This window comes from Nelumbo nucifera, chromosome 5 (genome assembly GCF_055504915.1).
Source record: "Nelumbo nucifera cultivar China Antique chromosome 5, China Antique-T2T, whole genome shotgun sequence".
NCBI lineage: Eukaryota > Viridiplantae > Streptophyta > Magnoliopsida > Proteales > Nelumbonaceae > Nelumbo > Nelumbo nucifera.
Window position 1 is genome coordinate 83,067,321 of NC_142653.1, and position 15,794 is coordinate 83,083,114.

The window sequence follows — 15,794 nt, forward strand, 5'->3', positions numbered from 1 at the left end:
GATGAAAAAATAATAGTTGAAATTACATTTTCAGCCCTCACAATTAGATATGGACTAAATTCACAAATATGGGTATTAGTCAAGAAAAGTTCCACACCCCCATTTGTTCTTTTAATAGTAGTATAGATTTGGTATATCCTTGAAAGGGACTGTCAGAGTTTTATATTCATGTTAGCAGGGCCTCAGTCATCATTATTCATTTTGTGTAATCAGGGGTGTTTTGATAATTGTATGTGCTCATATAACTTAATAAGATGGGCCAGCAGTTTGAGAGATTAAGCTCTTACAATCTCTCTTCTGCTAAACCCTATTCTCTTCTCTAGTCTACTTTTTTCTCTCTTTCTGTAATCAATCTGAACTTATTTCGTATTGTTTTCTCCTTTATTTACATTTAATTTAAGAACATTCCGAGTTAATGACATAGACAAATGGAGAATTTAGATAAAATAGCAGCTCCACCCTTGTTCTTTTTCTCTTTTACTTGCTCTCTATCTTAGATTTTTATCACATAAATTTATATCTTTCTCTAGTTGCTAAATTGATATGAAATTGCTTTATTGAATACATTTTTTATGAGTAAGTTTTATTAAATACTTATTATGTTAGTATTATTTTTGAAAATATTGAACTAATACATTTAAAATATTAGGGTCTTGCATATAATGATTTGTCTTGTTTTGAGATGGAGTTTAGTGTTGTTAATTAAAAAAAATTGCTACTTTTCCAATTAATTTGCATGTTGAAAGGTATATAAGACTAGGAAACTATCCAATTTTAGTTTCTTTTTATAAAATTCTTGTCACCTAGGCAACTAGGTGCCTCATCATCACCCAGAATTGCAAAGATGCCTTGATAAGTGTTGAAGTTTGACCTGCCATAGTTTGACCTGCCATAGAATTCTGTCTTGTTCGTTGACTGTAGAGTAAAGTAGACAGCAAGAAGTAGGAGAGGAAAGAAGAAAAGAGAGAAGAGAGAAAAGAGAGAAAGGCTGGTTCGAATTAGGGAAAAAAGTTAATCCCTTGATTCGGCCAGACCTATTATTATATTATTGACTTATTGAAAAAGACTTGAGTGCCCTTCTTTAAGTAAGAGGCACTCGAACTAACATAGCAGTACACATCAGCACACTCAACAAGTACAAAGACTGAAATACCCCTTTACTAACACCACTAACACTCCCCCTCAAGCTGGTGAGTATATATCATATAATCCCAGCTTGTTACATATGTAGTCCACTCTCCCCCGACTCAAGCCTTTTGTAAACAAGTCTGCCCACTGGTTTCCCGTACTAACATATGCAGTTTCTATCACCCCATTCAGCACCTTCTCTCTCACAAAATGACAGTCAACTTCGATGTGCTTGGTTCTTTCATGAAACACTGGATTGGAAGAGATATGAACCGCTGCCTGATTGTCACAGTAGAGCTTCATTGGAGTACTGATGTCATATCCTATCTCCTGTAGAAGGTTCCTCAGCCACACTAGTTCACAAGCAGTATGTGCCATGGCCCTATATTCCGCTTCTGCACTGCTTCTTGCCACAACTGTTTGCTTCTTACTTTTCCATGTTACCAGGTTACCCCCCAGAAAGGTGCAATAGCCTGTGGTAGATCGTCTATCAGACATAGAACCTGCCCAATCAGCATCGGTGTATCCTTCTACTACCAGTTTTCCACCACTTCTGTACAGCAAACCACGACCAGGAGCTCCTTTCAGATACCTCACAATCCTTAGCACTGCATTCCAATGTGGGACCAAAGGTTTCTGCATGAACTGACTCACCACACTAACCGCAAATGAAATATCTGGCCGAGTAATGGTTAGATAGTTTAGTTTGCCTACAAGTCGTCGGTATCTGCCAGGCTCTTCAAACACTTCACCTATATCACTGCTCAGCCTCGTATTTGTTTCCATAGGTGTCTCAGCCGGTTTAGTACCCAACAATCCTGTTTCTTCCAGTAAATCAAGCACATATTTCCTCTGGCACAAATTAATGCCATGCTTAGATCTTGCTACCTCTATGCCCAAAAAGTATTTCAACTTGCCAAGGTCCTTTGTCTGAAAGTGTTCCTGTAGGAATGCCTTCAATCTGTCAATGCCCATTTTATCATTCCCAGTCACAACGATATCATCCACATACACCACCAATATTATTTTACCTGCCGAAGAGTCAAGACTGAAGACAGAGTGATCAACTTGGCACTGTTTCAGACCAAACTTCTTGACCACCTCACTGAACCTACCAAACCATGCTCGAGGGGACTGTTTAAGTCCATAAATAGCCTTCTTAAGTCTACATACCTTACCATCCTCCCCCTGAGCAACAAACCCAGGTGGTTGCTCCATGTAGACCTCCTCGAGCAAATCCCCATGCAAAAAGGCATTTTTGATATCGAGCTGATGGAGAGGCCAACCAGACATAGCTGCAAGAGAGATGACGACACGAACTGACCCTATCTTAGCAACCGGGGAGAACGTCTCCGTGTAGTCAATGCCATAGGTTTGGGAGTACCCTTTGGCAACCAGCCGCGCCTTCAGGCGCTCAACACGACCATCTGGCAAGTACTTAACACTATACACCCACTTACAACCGACAGCCTGCTTCCCAGGAGGAAGAGCGGTGAGATCCCAAGTGTGATTATGATGCAAAGCAGAGAGCTCTTCTTCCATAGCACGGCACCACTCTGGAGAGGTAAGGGCTTCCTGGACATCCTTAGGAACAACCACGGAGGATAACAAAGATATGAACTGGCGATGGGAAGCGGAGAGGTGGGTAAGTGAAACAAAATTGGAAATAGGGTGAAGGGTGCAAGTACGCTTACCTTTCCGTAAGGCAATAGGAAGATCTAGGTCGGAGGCTGGTGTCGAAGCTGGAGCTGGATCTGTCGACGGTGATGAAGCTGGAGGAGCTGCAGCCGGTACACGTGGGCGATGTGTATACACGTGACGGATGGGTGGACGGTCAACCAATGGTGGCACCGGAGGCAAGGACGTAGGCATGACTGGAACCAAAGGAGGTGGATCAGCCACAGGAAGAGGAAGAGGAGGTGGTGATGTGGGGGAAGCAGCAGCACCGGACCCCACGAAGAACGGAGTAGACTCAAAGAATGTAACATCAGCACATACCAAGGAACGACGAGAACTAGGATGATAACACTTGTACCCTTTCTGAGTTCGGGAATAACCAAGGAAGATACACTTCATGGAACGTGCATCTAACTTGTCAGTCCCGGGACTCAGATTATGAACGAAGCAGACACACCCAAATACCCGAGGAGAAAGCGGAAACGGAGACATGTTGGGTTATAAGACACTAAAAGGAGAACGACCATCAAGGATAGACGTGGGCATCCGATTAATTAAGAAACAAGAGGTGAGCATTGCATCGCTCCAAAAAGTTTTGGGAACATTCATGTGGTGCATGAGGGAGCGTGCCGTTTCTACAAGATGGCGGTTCTTTCTCTCAGCAACCCCATTTTGTTGCGGAGTATAGGTACATGAAGTTTGGTGTATAATGCCATGTTGGTCCAAGTATTCTCGAAAAGATGAAGACAAGTATTCACGACCATTATCAGAACGGAAAATTTTGATGTGAACACCAAATTGATTGCGGATCTCAGCATAAAATTTCTGGAAGATGGAAAATAATTCACTTCTTTCTTTCATTAAATAGAGCCACGTCATTCTTGAACAGTCATCAACAAAAATAACAAAATATCGGTATCCATTATATGACATCACTTTATAAGGACCCCAAACATCTGAATGAATTAAAGAAAAAAGACTCGACACACGGTTATCGACCCTAGAACGAAAGGGAACACGATGGTGTTTCCCAAATTGACAAGACACAATCTAAAACAGAAAGTTGACTCAATGAAGGGACTAAGGACTGCAACACTTTCAGCGAAGGATGACCAAATCTACAGTGCCACTGGAGAGGAGAAATGGATGACTGAAGAGCCGTTGACGTTCGTCCACCACCATCAAGATAATACAGTCCACCGGCTTCATGCCCTCCACCAATCTTCATCCCCGTCTTGAGATCCTGAAAAACACACATAGAAGGGTAAAAAGTGATGGAGCACTTAAGTGACTTGGTCAGCTTACTAACAGACATAAGATTAAATGGAAGCTTAGGTACATATAAAACAGAGGATAGGGATACAGGGTCTAGGTCAACATTACCAACACCACAGATAGATGACGTGGAGCCATTAGCAAGGGTAACAGATTGTGATGTTGAGCAATGAGTGAGAGATGAAAACACACCTGGAGTTCCCGTCATGTGATCGGAGGCTCCAGAGTCAATAATCCAGGGGTTGGGTGTGGATGCCAAACAAGCCATACCTGAGTGTGCAAAGGAAGCTGTGTTCTGCTGCGACTTGGATTGAACAAACCTCTCATACTCATCACGAGGAACACTCACCATCTCCTTGCCTGGACCATCTGAGGGAGTAGAAGGCATCGGGTCAGCTGACCGTTTCTCCTGTGTAGGGCTGAAACTGGTGTCACTAGTCATGGCATGGTTGGCCCACGTCGAGGGAGGACCATGTAAGTCATAGCAGTAGTTAATGGTATGTCCATCCAAACCACAGTGAGTACACTTCCGTGGACCCGAGCCACGTCCTCTACCACGAGCTCCCCCTGAATCTCTGCCTCCAGTACGACCACCACCACGGATATGTGTAGATCCACCACTACCACTCCTGCCAGGCTGGGTTCCTCGAGTCCCACTTCTGCCACCTCGGCCTCTTGACACTGCAAATGCTGATTTATCGGAGACATTAGAGTCCATAGATCCAATGGAAGCCCTCCGAAGACGAGCAAACACCTCCTCTAAAGATGGAAGAGCAGATCCCCCTAGTATCTGGGCTCGTACTGGTTCATACTCAGACTTCAGCCCCACCAGAAACCGTGTTACATCAAGCTGCTCTCGCTGTTGTTGTTGAACTTTGACATCTGAAGTGAGAGGATGATAGACATTTAACTCATTACGGATATTCCTCACATTGGCATAGTACTCCTCAAGGCTCTGATTTCCCTGTTGCAGATTGAAGTATTCCTGATACAGTTGATATACCCTAGTGGTATTATCCTGACCTGAATACAGTTTCTTGGCATGATCCCACACCTCTTTCGCTGTGTCAAGAAACATGAAGTTCACACTGATTTTGGGTTCCATACTGTTCCACAACCATGTAATGATCTGTGCATCTTCCTGTTCCCAGTCTTCATACTCCTGAGAATTAGCGGGGGGTTTCTCCTCTCTTATATGCTTCACTTTCTTCTTCGCCTTCAGAAAAACCTCTACAGACTTGGCCCAAGGGACATAATTCTCTCCATTCAGTTTAATGGAGGTCATTTGGACATTCAGGTAGTCAGTAGATATCATGACACTAGGTTTACTATCACTGTTATCTGCCATTGCCGAACTCCCTTAATTCTGAGCACTGAATTAGGAGCACTACACACTGCACACTACACACAGACACTTCATCGAAATCTGCACACTGATTTCAACAGCTGAGAACTGCAACACCACAAACCCTACTCACCGAAGTCTGTACACTGATTTCAGCAGTATTAAATGTTGAAAACTACAACACCACAACCCCTACTCACCGAGGTCTACACACTGATTTCAGCGATATCAAAAGCTGAAAACCACACTTGTAACACCACCAACATTAATCCACAACTATAGGAAGCTTCACCATTAAGTAGACACTATTGCCATTCGAATCACACACAAACCAGAATAAACCCTAGCATAAACCCTAGCATACTGCAATCTGAGAACCCATCATGCGAACTGTACTACACCTCTCATGTATTCCATAACAAAAAAAATATATAAAAAAAACTTTACCTCATCGCCTGAAGGCCAACCATACGAAGGGCTGAGACACCACTGCACCACACGTACCAGCCCTAACTAGGGCTTAGAAACCACAGCAACCAATCACCAACGACACAATCGGAGGCATAGAGACCTCCTAGGGAAGAGGGCGATCACTCCTTTTCAGCCCTTTTCCCAGTCTCCAACTCACAACTGAGAACCCCAAGTGAAACCCTAATTCGAATGCGCAGAAGGCAGAATTCTAGCAAGTCTGATTTGGTGAACCTAGCTCTGATACCATGTTGAAGTTTGACCTGCCATAGAATTCTGTCTTGTTCGTTGACTGTAGAGTAAAGTAGACAGCAAGAAGTAGGAGAGGAAAGAAGAAAAGAGAGAAGAGAGAAAAGAGAGAAAGGCTGGTTCGAATTAGGGAAAAAAGTTAATCCCTTGATTCGGCCAGACCTATTATTATATTATTGACTTATTGAAAAAGACTTGAGTGCCCTTCTTTAAGTAAGAGGCACTCGAACTAACATAGCAGTACACATCAGCACACTCAACAAGTACAAAGACTGAAATACCCCTTTACTAACACCACTAACAATAAGTATGAAAAATATCCAGAAGATTGAAGGAAAACAGAAGTAGTTGGTCACATCTTAACAAAAATATTACCAGCATTGGCCCAGTAGAAGCTTCACTGTTCCCATCAAATTCAGATAACACATCAAAAGCATGCAACTTCCAATCCAAAGTTTGTGTCACAACAACACTGAACAAGCAGACATTGCCATGAACCTGGAACCACGCAAGATAATCAGAAAATGAAGCCCAATGCAGAATTTATAAAATTATACATAATTACCCATAAACTAGGCAGTGCCATATAAAAACTAGAATTTCCATAAGTTAATAGTAGCAAAAAGAAAGAGTATTCAGAGATGAGGAGGGGAAGGTGTTAGCAATGTATTTGTGCTCCATTGGGGTTGGGGACTCTATTAGAGCTGAGATCTACGCTGTTCTAGAGAGTATTAGAAAGAATAAGGAACTTAACTTACAGAAGTTAATTATTGAAGGGGACTCAAAGTAGGTGGTTAGCTGGTTACAGAGGGGAAGCGGTCTTTGAAGTTTGCTAATGAAAGAAAGGAAATCAAATGGCTAACTAGGGGGATGGACATCCAATTTAAGTGGGTGAAAAGAACAGAAAATGCGTTTGTAGATGCTTTGGCAAAGCAGGGGGTGGGTAGGGATCAATTGTACTGGGCTGTATTGTGAGATGTGACTTTGCTCTCTTGTAGAGAGTTAAGTCTTTTTAACTCTCTCTGGATTGCTGTACCTTTTTCTTATTAATCTAATGAAATGCTGCCATTGATCCAAAAAAAATAGAAAGTTCAGTTTGTGGAAGTACTTAAATGAGAAAAAGAAAGTTAAACAGTTTTCTCAAAACATGGAAATCACGTTTCAGTGGTGAGTGGAGTAAGAGGAGTGCCAATTCTTTGGAAGACTCACTGACCAAACCAGGGGTGGGAAGAGTTGACCTTTTTGGGGCGATGTTGTAATTTGAAGTTTACTTTTAGGGAGGGTTAAGAGATTTTACCCCTCCTTCCTCTTGTATCTTATTCTCTTACTCTTTCTTAATAGAAGTTTCTGTTAATTATCAAAAGAAAAAAAAAAAGAATCAAGTAAATAAGTTGCTGCAATGAGAAAGGGCAGAAGAAGAGGGACCAATTGAAAAGAGGACAGGTAAGGGTTTTCTTTAGAAAGTGGTTATGAAGATTCTCAGTTGGAATGTTAGGGAGTTACGGGGAGCTAGGAAATGGCAGTAAAAGAAGTAATAAGAAGAGAGGATCCAGACTTAATGCTGATTCAGGAGTCTAAGCTGATGGAGTTTGATAGGAGATGGGCCAAATCGGTGTGGAAAGTAAGGAGCAACAACTGGGCTTTTTGTCTTTCGTGGGGAAGGTCAGGAGGTTTAGTGACAATGTGGAATGAAGAGGTTTTTGAGGGAGTGGAGGAGCTGATTGGGATGTTTACTGTTTCTATCAAGTTTAGACACAGGGTAGATGGATTTGAGTAGGTATTAACCAATGTGTATGGTCCAACTGGTTATAGAGAAACAAGTGAACTTTGGGAGGAATTGGGAGACATTAGAGGACTTTGGGAAGGCCCTTGTTGTTTAGGAGGAGATTTCAATGTTATTAGATTCATAGAGAAGACTAATAGGGTGAGGAGAGGCGGTAGCACTAGCATGAGAAGGTCTAACAGCTTCATAAATAGTTTTGAGTTGAAAGAGGTTCCTCTGCTACATGGTTTATTTACTTGGTCCAATCTCCATGAGAACCCTATATGCTCTAAGTTGGATACATTTTTAATCACAGCAGATTGGGAGGAGCACTAGGGGACTATTATTTCTAGAGCATTGCCTAGGGTAACATCGGATCAATGGCCTATTACCTTAATGAGAGAGGATCTTGGTACTAGAGGGGCCACTCCTTTAAAATTTGAGAACATGTGGATGTCTCACTCTGGGTTTATTGAGTTGGTGGAAAATTGGTGGAATGACACTAACCCAAGTGCTATTTGGGAGGGGATGAAATTTCATTAGAAATTGAAGAAGTTAAAAAGGAAGATTAAGGATTGGAATATTCTACAGTTTGGAAGGATTGAAGAGAGAAAACAAGAAGTGATCAATCAGGTTGAGGAGTTGGATGCCAAAGAAAGGGGAGGCAATTTTAAAGTGAGAGACAAACAAGAAAGATGGAAGCTCAGGAAGCAACTAGAAGACATCCTATTCAAAGAGGAAGTCAGCTGGAGGCAAAAGTCTAGACATAAGTGGGTGAAAGAAGGTGATTGAAACACCAAATTTTTTCATGCAATGGCCAATGGTAGAAGAAGGAAAAATATGAGTTCTAAATTGGAGATAGATGGGGTGTCAATATCTCAACAGGATGAGATTGCTAGGGCCTTTGTGGAGCACTTTAAGTCTTTATTTATAAGGCCGTTAAACCAGAGAATCTGGGTAGAAGGGTTAGATTGGCCAAAATTATCTGAGGAGAAGAAGATGTGGCTTGAAAGAAATTTTGAGTTGGAGGAAATAAGGGAAGCAGTTTTTTTCAATGGATCGATCTAAAGCACCAGGACTAGATGGCTTTACCATGGCTTTTTACCAAGACTGTTGGGAGATATTAAAGTAGGATATCCTTAAAGTGTTTATTGAATTTTCCCATAGGGGAGTGATAAATCCGGGGCTGAACTCAACTTTTATTGCTTTGGTCCCAAAGAAAGTGGGAGCAAGTCATCCAAGAGACTTTAAACCCATCAGTTTGGTTAATAGCTTGTAAAAAATCATTGCGAAGGTTCTGCCTAGAAGAATTAGAGTGGTGCTTCCAGAGCTAATTTCACAGAATCAAGGGGCTTTTGTTGGAAATAAGCAGATTGTGGATCAAATTCTAATTGCCAATGAGTGTGTGGAGGATATGCGGAGAACAAGGAAGAAAGGGATTGTGTGCAAGTTGGATTTAGAGAAGGCTTACGATATGGTTGATTGGTATTTTTTGAAGCAAGTGTCGAATTGCTTTGGTTTTGGGGAGAAATGGTGTAAATGGATACTGGGTTGTATAGAGACTTGTCATTACCCCATCCTGGTAAATGGAAAGGTAGTGGATCACTTCCCGACTATTAGGGGAATTAGACAAGGGGACCCCCTCTCTCCATTTCTTTTCACCTTGATCGCTGAAGTGTTGGGGAGGCTAATTGAGAAACCAGATTCGAGAAGTCTTGTGAGGGGATGGAGAGTTGGAAAAGACAACATTCCTATCACCCATTTACAGTTTGTTGATGATACAATTTTGTCCTGTGAGGGGGAGGATGTGAGATGGGCTAAAAACTTGAAGTTGGTGATTCAAGTGTTTGAACAAATGTCAAATATGAAGGTGAACCTTGATAAGAGCTATGTGGTGGGCATCAATATGGAAGAGAGAGCTATATTGGAGAGGGTTGAAGCTTTGGGTTGTACGGTGTCTCAGTGGCCGCTGAACTATTTGGGGATGCCCTTAGGGGATAACCCGAGGAAAGAGAGCTTTTAGAGTCCCGTGATTGATAGTTTTGCTAAGAAGTTGGCCTCTTGGAAAAAGAATATTTATCTCTAGGTGGTAGAATTACTTTGATTAAGTCTACACTAGCTAGTTTGTCTGTGTATTACTTATCAGTTTTTAGGATCCCAGTGAAGATAAGTAGGAGTTTGGAGAAGTTGATGAGAAACTTCTTGTGGGAACCAGGGGAGGAGAGGAAGGATCACAAGGTGAATTGGGAACTAGTCTCTAGGAGTAAGGCTGACGGAGGGTTAGGTTTAGGTACCATTCGGAGGAAAAATGAAGCCTTGTTGGGCAAATGACTGTGGAGGTTGGGAGGTGAGAGGGATAAACTGTGGACAAGGGTACTTTTAAGTATTCATGGTCAAGAAAATGATGGTTGGGACACTAGGACTTTGGCAAGGTCTGTTGGTGCCTCTCCTTGGAAATCTATACATGTCATTCTTCCTTCCTTTTTGCAGCACATCAAGTATGACCTCTACTCTGGGAATTAGGTAAAGTTTTAGGAGCATATTTGAGTGGGTGAGATAGCTTTGAAAAACCAATTCCCTTCCTTGTTTTCACTCTCCCGGTTTAAGGGCAAGGTTGTGTCTAGTTTTCTAGTTCCTTCTTAGTCTAATTTTGGGTTTGATTGGGATCTGGGGCTTAGAAGAGGCTTAAGGGATGTAGAGGTTGAAAGTGTCATAAATCTGTTGAGATCTTAGATGTTGGATCCTTTTGAGAGGGATAAGAAAATGTGGACCCAAACTGCCTCTGGAGCCTTCTCTTGTGCCTCTTTCTTCAAGTCTCTACTGCCTCCACCCAGTCCATTTGCACAAAACTTTCCAGTTAAGGATGTTTGGGGTGAGCTGATTCCTCCAAGGATTGGAGCCTTTTGTTGGGAAGCATTCCTCGGAAGATGTAATACTTGTGACGTACTCCAAAGAAAAAGGCCTTTTTGGTACTTGTCTCTGAATTGGTGCATTCTTTGCAAGGCTAATGGTTAAAGCTCCTACCACTCATTAGTTTCTTGCCCCTTTGCTACTGATCTTTGGGAGTGGTTTCTTTCCTCTTTTGGTTGCAAGTGGGCCCCACTGCCAAACATTCAAAGTTTGTTTAGCCCCTTGTTCTTTGGTTGTCTAAACAAAAGGGGAAGGATAATGTGGAGATGTGTGAGGGCTGTTGTTTGCTGGACTCTTTGGGAGGAAAGGAACACCAGAATTTTCTCTGAAGTTGAAAGAAGTAATGAATGCCTTATTGAAGTAGTAACAGTGAAGCTGGTACATTGGCTGAAATCCTTGGACCTGTTTGTTGATATTTCTACGAATATGTTGCTAAATAGCTGGCTGGAGGTGGTAAATTCTACTCCTGCCCGCTCTTTAGTTTGTCATGTGTGGTCACCACCAGGAAGTGGACTTATAAAGCTAAATTTGATGGAACTAGTGAGGGAAATCCAAGTCCATCAGGTGTAGGAGGGGTTTTCAGAGATGAGGATGGGAAGGTGCTTGCTTTGTATTCAGGTCCCATTGGGGTTGGAGACTCTCAAAGGTGAGGTCTATGCAGTACTGGAGGGTATAAGGAAGTCTAAGAAACTAAATATACAAAAGTTAGTCATTGAAGGGAACTCAAAGCTGGTCTTAAGTTGGTTACAAGAAGGTAGTGGACTTTGGAAATATGCTAATGAGAGGAGGGAGATTAATTGGCTAACTAGAGGACTGGAAATCAAGTTTCAGTGGGTCAAGATGCATTTGTTGAAGCTTTGGCAAAGCAGGGGGTGGGAAGGGATCAAATGTTTTGGGCTGTTCTGTAACTTTTTCTTTTTTGTTGTCTTCCTGGAGAGAGTTAAGCCTGTTTATCTCTCTTTGGAGCGCTGTAACTAAATTCTTTTAATCTAATGAATTCCAGTTATTGATTTAAAAAAAAAAAAGTTGCTGCAATAAAGTGGAAGAAAATAACTACCTCTACCCGATGAATAACAGCTCTGAATTTTATTAATATATTAATATGGTAATGAAAAGTGTTAGAAGATGATGGCATGCATCAGATGACTTTTTTTGATAAGTAAGCAAAGTATTTATTGAATTTTGTAGAGAAGATGGGCCGAATGGCCCATAGGCTGTTTATCTTTTTTATCTTTTATGTTCTTTGCTGTAATGGGCCTTAATCTGGGCTTTTATTCTTTCTTATGTTATGTTTTTTAATTTTCTGCCCAACTAGGGGCCTCTCTATAAATTACTAAAGTTTAACTTAATGAAATGGAATTAGGGGTGTAAGAGAGGAGGTTATGTTCAAAAATCTCACTCTTTGAACCCTAGTTGTCGCCACCTTCTTCTTCCTCTTCTCTCTTCTTGAAACCTGATTTCTGCTACTTTCTTTTGATTTTCTGCTACATTTTAAACAGTCCTTTTCAAAAGGCTGTTTTTCTTCTTGATATCAAAGCAGACTCGACTTTTTCCTTTTTTCACCTCTTTTTTCCCATACACAGTGTGTATGGAGAATTGAATCGTACGGATAGTTAAAGAAACCTATTTCAGCCTAGTTGTTAGTGGTTTTTGGAGAGAAGGAGATTGGTTTTGTCATCCTCCTGACATATTCAAGTGTGTTGCCCGAAACCCTAATTTTCTGGAGAAACCTGATTGTGGGCCCCACAGGGAGTTTGACCTGGGCGCTCAATGACTGAAAGTTTTCTCATCCTCCTCTTGAAGATTGATTTAAGTGGATTGGTGTTCTGTGAAGTCTACAAGGAGCGGCTGAGATTTCTCTGTTTCTCCTGGGTTCCGGGTGTGACGCAGGTAGCAAGTACGGCTACATAGAGGTTGACTCACAACACAGTTTTTCTTCTGTCTTCATTTGTTGTTATTCAAAGTTGTTAGAAGTTATTTTCGAAGTTTTTAAGAAGATGTACCCTTCAGAAGTTGAAAATAAGCATGTTGTTGAATCTGGACAGGTTCCGGGAGCCTCTGTAAACTCTCTATTGGCTGTGACCACAGTCAAGCTAGATGGAATTAATTATCTGGCTTGGTCACAATCAGTAAAAATTCATATATGCAATAGAAGCAAATGGGGTTTTATCTCCGGAAGCAAAAAGGCTCCCTCAGAAGATGATCCATCATATGAAAAATGGATGCAAGAAAATTATATTGTTATTGGATGGCTTGTGAACTCAATGCAACCGCAGATTAGTCAACACTATTTGTGGATGAATTCAGCGAAGGAAATTTGGGATAGTGTTGCTGAAACCTATTCCCAGAAATTAAATGTGGCCAGGGCTTACAAGCTGAGGAGTGATGTGAAGAATTTGAGACAGGGGGAGAAACCTTTAGTTGTTTATTTCTCAATATTGAACTCTATGGCAAGAAATCGATTTGGTAGAAGCTGTAGCATGGGACACCACTAATGATGTTGAGACCTACAGGAAACTTGTTGAGAGAAATAGGGTGTTTGAGTTTTTGACAGAGCTGAATCCAGAGTATGACATCACAAAGCAAAATATCTTATCCAAGGATAGTGTGTCACTGTCTCAAGCCTATGCCTTGGTAAGTAGTGAAGAAAGCAGGAGATTTGTCCAAGTTCAAGGGGCTGGTCTAAATGATCACTTTGCTAATATGGGAGTGAAACCCAAGAGAGTTACAGGGACTCCAAGTAGCTCAGGGAAGAAAGAAATTATTTGTGAGTACTGTAAGAAGCCAAAACACACTAAAGACAAGTGTTGGAAATTGCATCCTAAGCTTCTCCCTCTTCGGTTTCAAAAGAAGTCTAATAATATGAAGGCAGAGAGTGTCGATATTGCTGCTAGTCCAGATAGTGACAGATGCCTAACTGAAGAAATGATTGCTAGTGAGCAGTTAGCAACTATGAAGGCAGAGTATGAGAAGTTTGGAAGGATGATCAGTCACCTAGAGGGTGTGGCCTGTTCTTCCAACCCTCCAGGAAATTCAACCTCTTTTGCATTTGCTCATTCAGGTATACGGACTTCTGCCAATCATGCAGAAGCCCGTATCTTGTTAGCTTTGGCTATGTACAAACTCAGTTTGATCATACCCTCTTTGTGAAAAGGAGAGGATCCTTGGCAATTTACCTGATTTTGTACGTTGATGATATTGTTGTGACTGGTAATGATGTATCAGGGATTAATGATCTCAAATCTTTCCTTCATACAAAGTTTGAGATCAAAGATCTGAGGGAATTGAGATACTTTCTTGGCATAGAAGTTGCTAGATCCAAAGATGGGATCCTTATCTTTCAGAGAAAGTATGTACTTGACTTGCTCTCTGAAACAGAGAAGATGGGTGCTAGACCAGTTGCTACTCCTATTGATATGAGTCATAAACTCTTTGCTTCAGATGGAATATTGTTGAAAGATAAGGGAGTCTTCCAGAGGCAACTTGGAAAACTTCTCTATCTATGCATGACTCGGCCAGACATTGCATATGCTATCAGTTGCATTAGTTAGTTCATGCATGCTCCCAGGGATACTCACATGGCAGCAGCAGAGCGGATTCTGTGTTATTTGAAGGGTTCCCCTGGAAAGGGAATTCTATTTGCTAAGCATGACCATATGAAACTTGAAGCCTACACAAATGCTGATTGGGCCGGAAACATTGATGACAGAAGATCTACATCTAGTTACTGTAGCTTGGTGGTAGGTAATATTGTCTCTTGGAGAAGCAAGAAACAATCCGTTGTTGCCCGATCTTCTACTGAAGTCGAATACAGAGCCATGGCTCATGGAGTTTCTGAACTACTATGGCTTAGATCCTTGGTGGAGGAACTGGGTATTGAGCATGATAAGCCAATGATGTCATACTGTGACAATCAATCTTCCATCAACATTGCTCACAATCCAGTGCAACATGACAGAACTAAACATATTGAAGTTGACAGACACTTCATTTGAGAAAGAGTGGCTTCTTGAGAGGTGTGTCTACCTTTCATCACTTCTGAAGGACAGTTATCTGATTTTCTCACCAAGGGCATTCCCAAGGCTAAACTTCACCATGATACTAGCAAGCTTGGCATGATTGACATCTATGCTCAGCTTGAGGGGGAGTGTAGAGAAGATGGGCTGCATGGCCCATAGGCTGTTTATCTTTTTTATCTTTTATGTTTTTTGTTGTAATAGGCCTTAATCTGGGCTTTTATTCTTTCTTATGTTATGTTTTTTAATTTTCTGCCCAACTAGGGGCCTCTCTGTAAATTACTAAAGTTTAACTTAATGAAATGGAATTATGGGTGTAAGAGAGGAGGTTATGTTCGAAAATCTCTCTCTGAACCCTAGTTGCCACCACCTTCTTCTTCCTCTTCTCTCTTCTTGAAACCTGATTTATGCTACTTTCTTTTGATTTTTTGCAACATTTTAAACAGTCCTTTCTTTTCAAAAGGCTATTTTTCTTCTAATTTCAATGAAAATAGGCATTACAAGCATCCCACAGAGAGGCACGAGGTGTTACCTTCACACAAAAACTTTAAAAGGATTGAAACAAAAATCAATTACAATTGAGCCCAATACAAGTTGTACCTGTTTACCCCATGTTTAGCTAGCTCGTCTACCATAGCATTAGCAATTCTCCTAACCCAAGAGATTTTCAAGTTCATATTCCTGGTTAGCCAACTAAACTTTTTCATCTCATCCCTAAAACACCAGATTATAGACTCTGGATCCTTCAGCCATCCTATTACCAATTTTGAGTCCTGTTTAATCTCTACATTTATTAGACTTATCTCGCTTGCTATCTGTACCCCCTTCATGGCCGCAAGTAATTCCACCCTGATGGAATCTCCCACTCCTACAGGACCAGAAAATAGTGCAATGATACTCCCTTCTTTGTTTTCCAGCACCCCTCCTATGCTTGAAGGGCCCGGATTTCCTTGACTACTCACAT

General features: G+C 41.4%; 1 protein-coding gene across 2 annotated transcripts in view; it reads right to left on the reverse strand.

Annotated features, from left to right (window-relative positions):
* Positions 1–15,794, reverse strand: part of LOC104593757 (uncharacterized) — a 107,258-nt gene that overhangs the window by 53,126 nt on the left and 38,338 nt on the right. For both annotated transcript variants that reach the window (XM_010253745.3, XM_010253744.3), the window contains exon 5: positions 6,518–6,640. In XM_010253745.3, the coding sequence (XP_010252047.1) occupies positions 6,518–6,640 (123 nt within the window). The remainder of the gene's footprint in view (positions 1–6,517; positions 6,641–15,794) is intronic.